The 15,755-nt window shown below is 35.3% G+C and overlaps 2 protein-coding genes across 4 annotated transcripts; both read left to right on the top strand.

The window, feature by feature from the left end:
* Positions 1 to 4,220: 4,220 nt before the first annotated feature.
* On the top strand, positions 4,221 to 12,028 carry LOC106772695 (transcription initiation factor TFIID subunit 12). 3 transcript variants are annotated; one of them, XM_014659247.2, is made up of 9 exons: positions 4,221 to 4,888; positions 4,993 to 5,133; positions 5,816 to 6,319; positions 9,571 to 9,645; positions 10,191 to 10,269; positions 10,354 to 10,418; positions 10,526 to 10,561; positions 10,785 to 10,970; positions 11,777 to 12,028. In XM_014659247.2, exons 1-8 carry the CDS (start codon positions 4,406 to 4,408, stop codon positions 10,914 to 10,916), a joined length of 1,515 nt encoding a protein of 504 aa, XP_014514733.1. In that variant the 5' UTR covers positions 4,221 to 4,405; the 3' UTR covers positions 10,917 to 10,970; positions 11,777 to 12,028. The 3 variants fall into 3 exon arrangements, with proteins under 3 accessions (XP_014514733.1, XP_014514734.1, XP_022640289.1); XM_014659248.2 differs by having other exon boundaries at positions 11,781 to 12,028; XM_022784568.1 differs by having other exon boundaries at positions 11,786 to 12,028.
* Positions 12,029 to 14,597: 2,569 nt separating this feature from the next.
* LOC106771617 lies at positions 14,598 to 14,921 on the top strand. Its single transcript, XM_014657612.2, has one exon. The coding sequence runs from the start codon at positions 14,598 to 14,600 to the stop codon at positions 14,919 to 14,921; it is 324 nt and encodes a 107-aa protein (XP_014513098.1).
* The last annotated feature ends 834 nt before the right edge of the window (positions 14,922 to 15,755 follow it).

A 15,755-nucleotide genomic window follows, 5' to 3' on the forward strand; every position in this document is an offset into this window, starting at 1 on the left:
TAGACCCAGTCTCTCCACACATGCCTCAGACACAAAAGAACGTGTCGCCCCCGAGTCGAATGAAGTCGCACAAGAAGCTCCAAACAATAGACAACTGCTAACAATTAAGTTACCTGCCCTGGCTGCCTCAGCTCCAGTCAAGGCATAGACTCTCCCAATTGCCTACGACCTAACACTAACCCTCTGAATGGCTCTCCTAGCCTGATGTGTCTGTGGTCCAACCCTCCTAGTAGTAGGGTAGCCACTAGCATAATGTCCCTCTCTCCTACAAATGTTGCACCTCTTGTACCCTACCAGCTGGGGGAAAACCGCCTGAAGGTGTGGTCCCCTACACATGAAGCATCGTACTGGGCTAGCAAAACTGGATTGCCCTGATGACTGAGTTGAAGAACCCCTGGACCCAGAAGAAGTAGGTCTAGAGAAAGGGGTCGTCCTGGAATTAGAGCCACCTCTCGACACTGCTGGTCCTCCAACCCTCAATGGTTGGATTCGCTGACTTTGAGGCACTTCTGCCTCTTTCTTGGCCTTCTCCATCTCGCGGGCAATCTCCACCAAAGTGGGAAACTCTCTGATGCGCAATCCTTTCACTAGTAGCTTTATGTCCCCCTTAAGCCATTTTCAAATTTTTGACACTACTATTCCTCATCCATAGCCATAGTGTTGAAGCGGAGCAAGTACTTGAAGCGATCCGCATATTCTAACACTGGCTTGTTGCCTTAGGCCAACTCAAGGAATTCTACCTCCTTCGCAAATCTTACACTTTCTGGAAAGTACTCAGTGTAAAATTTGGTCCTGAATAAATCCTAAGTAATAGGAGTCTTGTTCCTCTCGAGGATCAACTTCATGCTGCTCCACTAGTGGCCAGCCTCTCCTGTTAACAAGTACTGGGTGTAGGCCAGTTTGTTCTTATCCGGGCATCTCTTAGCTTCATAATTCCGCTCCATGTCCCTAAACTAGTGGTCGGCTTCATCAGGGCTGCATTTGCCAGTGAACCTAGCTGGGTGATGTTGGAGGAAGCTCTCTAAGCTCCACTCTTGTATAGGAACAACAGAGGAAGAAGCACCAGGGGTGGGTCTACCACCAACTAGCATCTCCATAAAGTGCCTTTGAGTGTCTTCGTATGACACTCTTACAGTCTCAGCCGCCACCCTTGCAACTTCCAAATTTTGTAGAACAATAGTGTTCTGTTGCTGCATAGCTTGGAGCACAACCTCTAGCATCCTGGTTTGGTCCCATGGTTCAGGTTGAGGAGGTGGAGGAGGAGGAGGCCAAGGTGCCATTTTTCTGTTTACACAGAGAGGAGAAACCATCAATCGAATTCAAAGAGATAAAAATAATTGCCTAGATAGGCTAAGAGTACACAAGCATAAGCAAGGCACACACACAACCTATAGGATTTTTTTTCTAAGGACAGAAACTGCTCTGATACCATAAATGTGACATTCCAATTATATAGCACAGATATATATAATATAGACGTCATCATAAATAATATTATAAAGCAGTTAAGGACTTTGTAAGTAAAGTATTAAGCTTGCAGTCATCCAACATGGCCATAATTTTAAAACTTTAAGTACAACAGAGTAATAGGATTACAGTTATCCTCACAAGCTAGGAATTGAAAACTTTAGCCTTAATAAAGTTCTTCAAAATAACATAAGTCAACCAAATGAGAAGTCCAAGGAGGAACTAAGTTGCACCCTCACCATCTCCTTCAAAGGCATGCTCCAGAGGGACCTCGTCTTCCTCGGCTCACATTCAGGTGGATGATCATTGCAAAAGAAAACACACACAAACATGGCACAAACACAAATGCAAGGGTGAGCTAATTATATAAAGAGCATACAATTAATAGTGCATCCATACAAGGGTAAACTTCAATCAATAGCGGTTTAAAGCATACATCCTAACATGTTATATTCTAGACTTGACTCGTCCGGACTTTAGAATGATAGTCGAGCTATGACGGGTCATGCACCCGTACATGGTGGCTTATGATACTTGGGTTCCCCACCCTGCCACACTCACGAGGTTAGACTGTTTCGGGCCTTAAGGCATACTGGAAGCCCCCAAGACTAAGACTTTCTGCTACTCCTCACGACATGGTTCAATCCTCTCTACGTGAGAAGAAAGACCATTGGAGCGTTAGGAAGACCCCAATACTGAGCTCCTAGTTTCATTCTAAAACACTAAGAATCTCACTAAGAGATTTTACAGAAATGGAACTTGGTTTACCACTTGGATTGTACTTTCATCACTTTGTAATCATATACTTTTTGCCACAATCAACATATACATAATCTCAACAATATACATTAATTCATTCATCACAAGTTATAAAAGTAACAACTCTATAAATTTAATCTAAATTTATCAATACCAGAATCTTTATAATTTATTTCCATTATCTAAACCCCTGTACATTAGAAGATATGTAATAATTATAATAAACCATACCAAACGTTACAAATTATATATATATTAAACCAACGTACCATCTCTCATTCGTATTATAATATTAAAATTATAATAAACATTTCCATACATCATCATTCCCTTACGTACTAATCTTATAATTATATTATTTTAATATAATTCAATATCATTCAGTACTCTTTGCTACTAATTTTATATATAACTATATTATATTAATATAATTTAATATCAATACAATGCATCATCCTATTAAATAAATACAAAATAACCATCATGGTTTCATAAAATAAAATACATCTACTTTTATTAAAATCAAACAAAGCCAATAAAAACTCCTTCTTTAATTTGGTCACCCATTCTTTTTCCCTCTCCGAAACTCTTTCGCTCTTTCACGTGAATTCAAGACTTATATCCAAATTATTGAACCTCTCCCTCCTCTTTCTATAACTTCCATTTCCATTTTAATACATCTTCTCTTTCTCCTGTTACATAACCAACACCTCATCTTCTTTTCCTTCTCTCTTTCTTCTCATTTACTTCAGCAGCACACATAGACACCCATATATTTCACTCATTCCATTAAATCTCCAGACAAACTCTCACACCATCATTCAAGGAATTAAACATCTCTTCTCCATCCTCACCATGGCCCACTTTCACTCTAACTCATAAACATGCACTAAATAATCCTAAACTTTTTCACTCTTTGTTTTAAATTATTCTCCAGACACTTCCTATTTCGTGCAAAGCCCCATTCCATTACCTGCAACCTTTAACCATCCCAACCATTAAATTTCTTTTCTCCTACTCCATGTTAAATCTAGCAACTAAAATACCCTAACGTAAACCCCAACTAACATCTTCACTCACGTACTCTCACACATATCCATTCCACCTCTCGTAACCCTCATCTTTCCCCTTACTAAAGCCATCATCTTCCCTTTCCAAATTTCATAAATGAAACCCCAACTCTTAGTATATCCCAAGTTTCTCAAACAACCCAAAACAACACGAAGGAAGCAATATAAGGATTACTGAAACAACAAAATATTACAAACATCACATCACCATAATCACAATCATTTACTTCATAAGTATCATACATACACATCAAACAAAACAAGACAAAATCAGCTCCCCTTACTTTTTGTTAATTATCACACTTAGAAGAACGTTTCTACGGTGCCTCACACAGTAAGAGCGTAATAGTACCAGTTGGAATGAAGAAACCGCTCGGTCTGTTACGAAGCTCTCGATGCGGTGAACGTTTGAGTACCTCCTATTCAAAGATTGATCGGTTCAATGAATGAGAATGTTAAAAAGAAGACAGAGGAAATTTAGGAAAAAATAAAAAATCTAGAGAGAAGGAAATGTTGACTAATGAACTTAGATTTTTGAATAACCCCTTTCTAAAAGTTAATGTGTCTTATTTTTTAGAACCTGGTTTCCTAACCTAAAGTCTATAGTCCTTGGCCCAAATTTTAGATCCTCATAATTATTATTATTTTTGCAAATATTTTTTTTAAACTCATTTAATCATCTCTAATAAAAATTATATGATACTCTAAATATTTTTAATCATAAGAAAAAAAAGGAATACAAATACATTTATGTTTCCACTGTTAATATAATATAAAAACAATTAAAAAATTAAGAAAAAGCTATAATCGATTATGACTTAATTAAGTTTTTAAAAAATGTGCATATATATATATATATATTACTTTCAGAACATCATTCTCTTTTTCACCTTTTCCCTCTATATTTAACTGGAAACAAATTATAAGGAAGGAACCAGCTTGGTAGAGAAATTAACAAAGGCAGACCAAGATCATGCGTGAACATTTTATTTTTTTCTAAAACTTAATAAGAGGCGAACACGCATTCTGATATAAATTTCAAGCAATATCACAGCACGCTCAGGCAGTGATCCTCTGTTTCAAATTTTCATTTGCATTCTCAATTCTCAATGGATTCTCAAGCTCCGGCAACCGGCACCACCCCCCGGAGTGCGGCTGAACCCTCACAATCTCAACCACCAAAGTCATCTCCTCCTATACTTCCATCTTCCACATCATCAACTCCTCCAGTCTCCGCCCCAACACAGTCTTCCCCAAACCCTAACCCTAGCTCAAGCCCAAACCCAAGCCCAATTCAAACCCCCAACCCCAAACCCCCCACTCCTACGCCTGCCCAACCTCGCCCCACGCAATCCTTCAACCGCACTTTGCCGCCGTCGCAGCCTCAGTTCCCGCACTTCTCTTCCGCTCCTTCGCCTCCCTCCGCTCCTGGCGGCGCCGCTGCGCCGAGGGGTGGTATGGCAATCGGCGTGCCCGCGCACCACCAGAGCCCCTCTCCTCCGTTTTCATCGTCCTTCGGTCAGCACTTTGGTGGGCTGGGCCGAACTGGAGTCAGTGTGGCTGAACCTACCTCCAATTCAAGCACCTCTCAAGTGATATTCTGCATCTCTACGTTATTTTGGATATGAATGTGACTACACATTTTCGTGCTTTTTGACTAGTTCAAATTTTTGCATGTGAATGTGACTACGTTTAGGTGAGAACGCCCGTGCAAGGAATGGGGATGTTAGGGCCTCAAATGAGGCCTAGTGGAATCGCTGCTCATCAACAGAGGCCCGTGCAATCGTCTCTTAGACCTCCTTCCTCTGCCCCGAATACTCAACCTGGGGGTTCACAAGTTAGTGTGAATGTTTTTGACTATGCCCTTTCATTTCTGCATTTTTTTTATGCTTGGCCTAGCTACAGGGTTTGTGCCGTTCAAGGCTTAAATTGCGTTTGTGTTTTTGTGGCATTTCTTGATATTGCGGGGATAAATGTGGCTGATATGACCAAAATGGGGATCAAGTTATGGTAATTAAGACTTTGAAACCTTGAAGTTGCAGCTGAAACCGCAGTCATGAGCTGTTTCTTAGAACATTTGGGCGGATTGACTTAAGCTGGGGTTGGATGTGTTTAGAAATAGTGATCTATTTAGGTGCTTTCTATGAATTGGTTTCAAATTTTATTGTTTTGCCTTCCGTATGAAACCGTATTAGCAAAATTCATCTAAATACCGACTGAATTTTGTATCAACTCTTGTGTGGGATCCTTGAATGTCCTTCAGAATTCCAAGTCATCAGGTTTTGGTTCTGTGAGGAGGAAGGGTGTTCTCCATAGTTTAAGGGTGGTGAAGGAATATGACTTGTTAGTGTGTCAGATTGTAAATATATTGAGCATTTCTTCATTTCTGTTGTTATGTGTATCTTATGAGGTTTTCTCACTTTCATATCTCATGCTGTATTGCTCGTGCTTTTCTTGCAATATTCATATTTTGAGGGAAAAAGGGTAGGTAGTTTTGTAATTCATTGCATTTTGTTCAGAGCTTCCAAGGTCATGGAATTATGAGACCTTCATCTGTGGCATCACCGGCTACTCCATCTCAAGGTGCTTCACAAAGTGTACAGTCACTCAATCAGCCATGGTTGTCATCTGGGCCACTAGGGAAGCCTCCTTTGCCATCCACTGCTTATAGGCAGCAATTGAACCCATCATCAATGCAGCAGAGGTCACATATTCCTCCACAGCAGCAATCCACACCTACATCTTCACAGCAGCAACAACAACAACAACAACCACCTTTGTCTAATCAATCACAAGAGCATTTTGGGCAACAGGTTCAGCCATCCAGGGCTTCTCATCACGTACCTCACCAGCAACAGGTTACAAGACTACAGGGGCCAGGAAATCAGAAACCTTCATCTCTTGTGGTGGCGCAAACCAGTGTAGTTCAGCCAGTGAGTCAAAGTAGACTGACAAATGCAGATACCGAGGAACCCTGTAATAGTATTCTCAGCAAAAGAAGTATCCATGAGCTGGTCAATCAGGTGAAGTATGCTACTTTCTTGTGATCCATAGAAGATTTTCTGGGATTATATTCTAGTTTCTACCACCTGTTGTTCAATAAATTAGGAGTGGAACTCTCTGGATTTGTTAATCCATGTAGGAATGTTGAAGGTGTCTGTTTGTATGAATTTCCTTAAGAAAGAGAAATTTATTAATATGTAGTGGACTTGCATTAATAATTTTGATCAACTCCCATTCTATGTTGCCTGATTTAATCCGAAAGAATTTCATGGGTTCTCATAATTTAAGAAATTTTATAATTCCCCAGGTCCCATATTAGATGTTTAAGGAATTGGATGGTGGCATACAAAAACTTAAAGCTTTTAAGATTGGATGGTAGCTTTTATATTTTGTGGTATGTTATAGAGGTTTGTATTAGCACTTGGAACTTAGAATCCAGTTAATAATAATGTTTTAATGTCTAAATGGCGCTATGCAAGGTAACAGCCTCTTTAGCCAGCAATTTGGATTTGCAGGTTGTATATTATTCTTAGTATCTATTATAATGATAGAAATAAATAATTGATCCTATATAATCAAGAATATCTAGATTATGTATGTATTAGTAGAAACATTTTTATTTATTCCTGCATCATATGTTTGTTATTAGAGGATATCAAATCTCTTCTATTTATTTTATTGATTCCTTTTTCTCAATATAAATAAATCACTCACACTCTCTCAGAAACACATAATTTCAGCTTAATGTTTCTCTTTTTCTTAGAGTTTAGCATGGTATCTAGAGTCTTTTTCAAAATCATATTGGCCTGGTAGACATGTTGTCTCAGGAGGATATATATTTTTGCAAACCTTTCTCCCAGGTCTGTGTTCTCTACGTCACCTCTTGTGAGTTTTTAGGTGGTGTTTCTAGCGACCCCTTTTTTCTTTGACCAACCTCTGCTCAGGTTGCCTCTTGTGCACTCCGACCACTATGATGTCCAGTCCATCAAGGTTTGTTTGGTGGTTTGATCTACTTTTCCCTCTCATTAGGTTATTTGTTTTAACATCTTTCTAGAAAATAATAATGTCTTCCAACTCCACATCAATCTCTAGAACATATTCTCTCCTATTTTCCGACCATATTGATAGTATTGAGAAGATACACGAGTTTAACGATTCATTTGGGCTTTTGAGATCAGGTTACGAGTAAGTGGGTTTGGCCCAAATGACGAAACATTTTTGGTGGATTGTCACTTCATAAGAGAAAAACTGGAATTTTGATACATCACAACTAGATTTGTCAACTCTAATGAGCAGTTGACTAATGAGCAGTTGACTGACATATCACCAATTCTAAGAGGACCATGAATGATCTATTATGTTTGCAACAAGCCAAGGACATAAAACTTATATACTCCAGCTTTAGAGGGAGTGTTATGATTATAGAATTAAGGAACAGATCCTATATAATTAAGAATATCTAAATTATAGAGTGTTTTTATCTAATCCTATCCTATTATTGTTATCAGAGGTATCAAATCTTCTTTATTTATCATATTCATCCCTTTTCTCAACATATAAAACATCCATGCTGTCTCAAAAATATGATGTTTCGGTTCAATGTTTATCTCTTTCCTAGAACTTAACTGTAAAAAACTGTTTCTTATATCTATTATCTTTATATACTACTTGTTTTGACCCGTTCAAAATAAAGGTCATGTCAATTACCTTTTTGGGTTTTAAAGTTTAAAAATAACTTGTGTGATGTTGTGCTACTAAAGTTTACATGGAAATTTAGTGTAATTGATTGTTTTTATCACTGTCAGTTTGGTCATTATAGTCATAGGATCACAGGATTCTTCTAGTTTCACTAGCCTCCTGTGCTGCTCTGCACTTAGGATTTCAACTTTAACAATGTAATGAAATCACTGGTCTTATTCGCTATCTCATAGAATCTGCAACGTAATCGTTCCCAATCTGGACACATTTGTTGTAGCTAGGCTCATGGGTCTGGTTTTGAGATCCATGTCGCAAAAACCCACAAATTCTCACCTATATTAGGCTAGTTTGTTTAAACCTTAATTAAATGTTTTTTAAATAAGTGAGTTTTAAAGTAATCACTTATTTACAAAGCAGATAGGATTTGCCTATTAAAAGAAGCTGTGGCCCTTTAATCTGAATCTCTTCCTCCTTCTCATTCAGATACACTCTCTCATTCCCTTGTGGTTTGAACTTTGTAGAGAGTTGAAAGCTTCTGTCTGAATTCTGCTCTATGGATCATCTCCTGCCCTTTCTCACCGTCTCTGTTTCTGCCATCTAGATTCTGATCTGATATTTCTGGTCTGATTTGAGTTTGGTATGTCAGAGTGTCCCTTTTTGGTTTGGTTGGTGGCACTTTTCCTATGGCTGACTGAAGAAACTCCACTTTTTTTCTTTTCATATTTTAGAGTCATTTCTTGCTTCTGAAAGGCTGAGTTTCCCAACAAAATTTTAATTTTCTGATGTACTTTTGAGCACCGAGGACCCAAACTAAAAACCAAACATATCCTGAATTTAGGAACTTATATGATCAATTCTTTTGAAGTCACTGGCCTAACCTAGTGTGTGATTGGAGTCTGCTTATTTTGAGAAAGTTAGTTCTTGTTGGAATCTGTTTTAGCTGTACTATTTCTGTCAGAATCTTTGTTTTTATTGGTTATAATTTTTCTTTATTGAACAAATTATAATTATTGTGAATAATGGGGAAGTCCTTGAATCATAGGGATCTGGTTGTCTAGGAGCTATTATTATGCTTCCTAAAATAGCTTTCTAGCCTTGTATATATGGATTATATTCTCAGCATAATAAAACTATAAGATTCTACCCTAAATTATGAGAGTTCTTTTTGCAACTTCCTTAGATTAAGAGGGCTTTCAAAGAAAAAAAATCAATTATTTTCCTGATATTCAGCTGAAAAAATGGCAGTAATATAGGTGTGTGTTATTTAGTGATTCCCAATTGGTTTTAGCTTATGGTTATCATAAATGTTTACCCAGAATTACTCAATTGCTTACAGTTGCCATTGCCCTCTGTTTCTCAATGGATGATCCCTTAAGCACTTTGTTCTACAAAATCGTTGTTCCACTTTCATTTTTAGAACATGAATTTACAATCTGGAATTGGTTATTAGATGGAATATACCAGGAGGCATTTCAAAGTTCTTAACTTTAATGATTCATCAAGCTTTAAACGGCCCTATTTTTCCCAAAAATATGTAGTTTTCTTTATATTTACATTTATTCTTTTTTGGCAGGTGGATCCATTGGAGAAGTTGGATCATGAAGTTGCAGATATTCTTGTGGATATCGCAGAAAATTTTCTAGAGTCTGTGAGTATATTTAGATTTTAGTCTGTGATGGAATTGTTCACTTTTGCAACTTCATAAATTTATGTTGTATCTATATCCTTATTAATGGTAGGGCTCACTTTTTTTCTTTTCAGCTAAGTACATTATTTTGACCCATATAAATCAACGGTCAGATGTTTTAATTCTTCAGAACTACAAGGATTAACCTAGTGTTAGAGAATTCCTTTCTTCTGTGTGTTCTGTTTGTATATAAAACTAAGGCTTTTATGGATGTATTTTTTGAAAATAAATAACAATACAGAAAAGACATGTTCTTAGAGGATGCTTTCTTGTGAACATTGATTATGATTCTTTTGTTTTACTCTCATTTTTTGTTGGTACTTTCCCAACGTAATTTGCTAGGAGTTGTTTTATGAATTCCTTTTTGTTGATAATGATTAATTTCTTTAGAAATGAATTATGTTCTCAATTGCTCTCGGTCTTCTTTTAGATAATTTTCTTATCCTAGTTTTTAACTCTGTAGGTTGTTTCAATAATGTTCATTCTTTTATGGTTTCTTTAAATAGATAATCAGGTCTGGTTGTTCATTGGCCAAGCATAGGAAATCAACAACTTTGGAGGCGAAGGACATACTTCTCCATCTTGGTTAGTTACTAAAACTTCTGTTCTCAGATTTTATTGTCTGCAGATTTCACGTCTAATGCTATAATGCTATTCACATTTATACAGAGAAAAATTGGAACATGACACTTCCTGGATTTGGCGGTGATGAGATTAAAAGCTACAGAAAACAGGTAAGAAGGATCTGAATCTTTGTCGTATCTTTATGTTTTATTCATTGATTGGTTTGTACTCTTTTGAATTTCATATTATTGGCTTGTAATTTGTGATGATTTTGCAGATTACAAGTGATATTCACAAGGAGCGTCTATCAGCTGTAAGTTTTGGTCTCTTTTATTCCTCTTCATATTTTTGTGGTTGTGTTGTATCTATTGGTTGTTCCTTGTGATTGCACAATCCTGCAAGGATGAAGACGTGTTGGTAGACTTTTTCAACACGTTATTATTCTGATATGTTCTTTATTTTCTTGACTTATTTTTGTTACTATTGCTAATGTGATGGTGGTGATTATTTTGATTTCATTTGGCAAAATTTGACAGATAAAGAAATCAGTGGCAGCAACTGAGGCGGCACATGCTAAGGGCGCTGGCCAGGCTTCTGGTAGTGCAAAGGGTAATCAGGCAAAGACACCTATGAATATCATTGGCTCCCCAAACCTAAAAAGTTCATAGGATGCCCGCATTGTTTATGCTTTACACAGTAATGGAGGAAGCACTTTGGTGAAGGTAATTGAACTTTGTTATAAATCAAACAGGTATTCCTGTTTGAAATCTTGCATCGTGAACAAAAATAGCACACACGTCATTTCACAGTTCAGAAATTGAATTCAACTTTAAAGTAGTTTCACACTTAGCACCAAATTGTTGCATGCAGTGATTCGTTTAGTTTTTTGACCCTGATTAACTTTTAACCAGGCAAGATGATAGAAATTCACAATTTCTATTAACTTTTAACTAGGCAATTCTGTTAGCAATTTTACATTCTGAACAAAAAATGGGATCTATATCTGTCATTCACTGTTAAGAAATTAATGCCTAGAAATGCTTTAAGCTTTGAAGTAGTATCACACTTAGCATCTAATTGTTGCATGGAGTCATGCGTTTTTTTTTTTGACCCTGATTCCTGTGGAAGACGATAGGAATTTCACAACTTCCATTAACTTTGTCTTTGTAGAAGGAAATCAAAAGCATGTTTAATCTTGATCCTGATAAACATTTAAAATTGCTTGTCATGGTCTCATGATGTTTTAACACCTGATTGGTGGTATTGTTAGCATATGTTAAACTCAGATGTCAATTCTGCAACTGACCTGCCAAAGCCCACCTTTTTTAAGTCAAACTTGTTCGATTGAACCTAATATTAAGAGTCTGTTCGACCGCTTGTATTTGAATTCATCATCCGGAGTTCTAAACACGCACTCAATTCTTTCCTGGTTAAGCTTCTTGTTATTTTCCTTCTTTGTCTGCTTGACGTTATTCTCTCTTTGCACAAGAATGATTTTCCATCTGTTGTGCCTGTCTATTGTTGTTAGGAAGATCAGGGTTCTTTTCAGGCTCTTCCTGAGCTTTCCATGTGCACCTAGCTTAACCTGAGCAATGCAGAATAGCAGATAAAGGGAGTCAAGATTCATATAAATCATCTTACATCTGAAGCTCGAATCATTGCAGAATACCAGATAAAGGGAGCAGAATTGGCTTCAGCGACTACAATTCTTTTGTACTGATAACAGTAAGAAAGCCATTGGTTGGGTCCGCTGGAATGTTTTTTTTTTTATTCCGATGAACTTTCTAATTTAGAAGCAAACAGTATCCTATATATATATATATATATATATATATATATATATATATGCAATCACTTTAACTTTAAGGGAAGTTTTCCTACACCCGCTGAAATTCCTTAGCGTTGTGGCTTAACGATTTTGGTTGATTCATTTTTATTTCCCGCAGCCATTTTCAAAGCTGTTGAGAAATACACGTCTTTCTGCAGTAATTTTGACAGTGTCTGTGTATATAAACATAATACACATTTATCTACTAAATTTATACAAAGTATGTTTATTATATATCCAACTGTTGAAAGAGAATGAAATAATTATTGTTTTGTATATTTTAAAAGTATACATTGTAACAAGCTTCAAACATGTTTTATTGATATAATTGCATTTTGAACCATAATTTATGTGAAGGTAATTGAAAATTGAGTAGTTTTTATTTTTCAGTAGCATAATGCTAATATTCAATCTATTGAACATACACCGAGTAATTTGTTCTCACTTTATATATTATATATTTCAATTTAGAGGATCTTCTTTTGTCAGCAGATAAATAAAATATTTATCATAAAATCAAATCCTCTTGTAACAGTTTTTTTGAATAATATTTTAGATATTATTTCAATTTCAAATTAATGCACTAAGAATGAAAATAAATTTTGATATCTGAAGTTGAAAATAATTTTGTAAAAGAAATTGATCGGATTTGAAAACAAAAGTTTCTTAGGGTCATTAAATAATGAATATATCATAGGTCTTACTCCTAGTAATTTTATATATATTGATTATTCAGACTTTGATAATGATCTGATTTTGTAAGGTGGGGCCTTAGCGTCTTTATTGCATCAGTTTCATTTTCTTATTCTACGTTTTTTTTTTCTTCTCCTTTGATGTTTTGACGTCGAACACCATAGACTAATATATACTATATTAGTTACACCTACTCATCTTCATTATCAGTTTTAATGTTTATTTATAATTATTTACAGTTTTATTATTTTACATAAAATTCGTTATTAATGTCAGGTATTATTATAAATTATGATATTTCATTATAATCGTTGATATTATAAATTATATCTGTAAAACGTGCTTTCTTTTTGTGATATTTTTCTTTTTAGTAGATTTCGTGTCATCCTCTATTGCACATTGAGATCTTAAGCCTATTCTTATTATGCATAAGATTATAGGATTGTCTATTACTATTTATTTAATGGATAACTTGTAGAAGATAGCATTTCTGAAAGTGACTGCTTTTATTAAATGAAGGCTATACTTAAAGTTTCCACAGGAAAACAACTATGTGCACGTGTGAGAATAAAACACGGCAATGCTGATTTCAAAATAAACCATAAGCTTTAGATAATATTGAATTAGGCATATACAGTAAAATAATCCTTAACTATTTAAACGATAGATTAAAGAATAACCAAAAATAGATGTTCTTACTTTTATTGGTGTTCTATATATGTATAATTAGAATAAAAGTTTTATCTAAAAGTAATGGTCTGCATTAAGTTTTTGTGATATTTGCTGGGTAAATTTGGATCAGTGAAACTCTAATTTTGACTTTATAAAGTTAAATACTTCAAAAATAAAATTAAATATGCTTTAAAAGTTCAGTTGAAGATTGTTTAAATACTTGAGAGGGAAGTTCCTTATTACACAAGTAAAAATTAAAATATAAGTCTCACTTGTAAATGCTTTAAAAATGAAGACAATTTTTTATATTGAAAATATTTAATGGGAAATAATTACTTTTCTCAAGAAAAAAAAATGTAAAATGAGATGGTGTATATATCTAAATGTATGTTACGTCATCTGCTATTATCTTCCACTCTTAATGTCTGTGACGTGAATGACAATTAAAACATTTTACTTAGTATAATTATTGCATATGTGAACCACATATTGTTCTTCAGTAGGTATATATAGTTCATTACTTTTAGGATTTTCGGTTTTTCAAGTCAATCTACTCAAACTTATAGGTAGAAAATTCTTGGTGTTATTATTTATAAAACTTATAATTCTATTATCATCAATGATCCCTTCTCAGCCATTTCAGTTAGCTGAACTAAACATTAATGATAAGTTGTTCTGCATTAACCTTTCGTTACATCCATAATGATCTTAATACTTCAAATTCTATCAGATCAAAGGGCCACTTTGTCCTACTTTGCTGACACATACACCATAAAGGGTTTTATGTCTTTCACAGAATTTATAACTTAAAAGTTTTAAACCAGTAACTCAAAAGTAGGGAAAAGGAAAAAGAAAAAAATGCCCTAAAACATGAAAGTCAAAACCAAGACCTTCCCATTTAATGAAGCAGATAAACCAACTCTTTCCCCTTTTAAATTTGTGTCATACTCCTTTGTGCACTTCACAATTACCTAATTTCTTGAAGGTTCCATTTCAACCCCCACATAAAAACTGTACCCACTCCAACAACACCTCTCTCATTTTATCTATACATATATATATTCCTTCACCCCAAAGATATCATTACATTGGAATTCTAAGAGGGATCTTGTACAATCAAGAAGCTCAAAAACCAACTAAGGGTGCATAAATTGTCATGGCNTGTGGGTGTTCATCAACAGCAGTGGCAGAAAAGATTTCATGGAACTGTGCAGTGTTTGTGGCAATAATGCTGGTGTTCAGTAGCTGCGAGTCAAATACAAGAGGTTTCACGAATCAGATGTTTGAGGAGTGTGTCAACAACAGCAATTACAAGGTGTGTGATGAGATTTACGTGGTTCGTGAGGGAGAGACCCTTCAAACGATCAGTGAAAAATGTGGGGATCCTTATATTGTTGAAGAAAACCCTCATATCCATGACCCTGACGATGTTTTCCCTGGCCTAGTTATCAAGATTANCCCCTTCAACTATAGACCATAAAATGTTCCATTGTTCCACAGTTTTTTCAACCTCAGATTCTGCTGTCAGAAATTAAGGTTGCAGCTAAAACTTTGTCGTGGAAAAACATTCTTATAATGTGACCTTTTACGGTCTTAATTTCCGTGTCAATGGATGCATAATACATGAAGTCAAAGTGGGTGAGTTTCAATTTTTCTGAATATGGGATAACATATTGTAATGAAGTTTTTGTATAAGATGTATTTTAGCTTAAAATAGATGAGAGAAATGAGAGGATGTGTTATACAAATATCAAACGTTATGCTTGGGACGTTGATAAAAAAAAAGAAAGAAATGGATTCCAATTAGTTCAATTTTCATTATGTATTTTCGACAAATATAATATTTCATACTATATAATAATTAGATTTTATTAAGTATATTTATTTTCTCTTGTTTAATTTAATTATTAGTGTTAAATATCAATTATTATAATTGATATTATAATAATTGATATTAAATTAGTAGAGTTTATTCCCTTTAAACTCTTTTTAATTAGGTTATCAATTTGTATTGTAATCCAATGATGGTCAAATCAATTCATCCAAAATAATTTTCTATATGATATTGGAACAGGTTTTCTGATCCTTTTCTACTCTGTCTTTGTTGTCGCCGGTGACTTATGACTGCCGCCACCGGCGGCCCCCCTAAAAGTCTCTTTTTCATCTGATGTCTTTTATCTTCTACTTGTTCATGGATGGTTTGGTCATAAACTTTTTGCCATTCACGATCCTTCGTGTTTTTTTATCTTCTTCAACACAGGATGATCATTTTTTTTTATCTTCTTCAACATAGGAAGTCGATCCTTCCTTTCTT

The sequence above is a fragment of the Vigna radiata genome, chromosome 8 (genome assembly GCF_000741045.1).
Source record: "Vigna radiata var. radiata cultivar VC1973A chromosome 8, Vradiata_ver6, whole genome shotgun sequence".
In the NCBI taxonomy this organism is placed as follows: domain Eukaryota; kingdom Viridiplantae; phylum Streptophyta; class Magnoliopsida; order Fabales; family Fabaceae; genus Vigna; species Vigna radiata.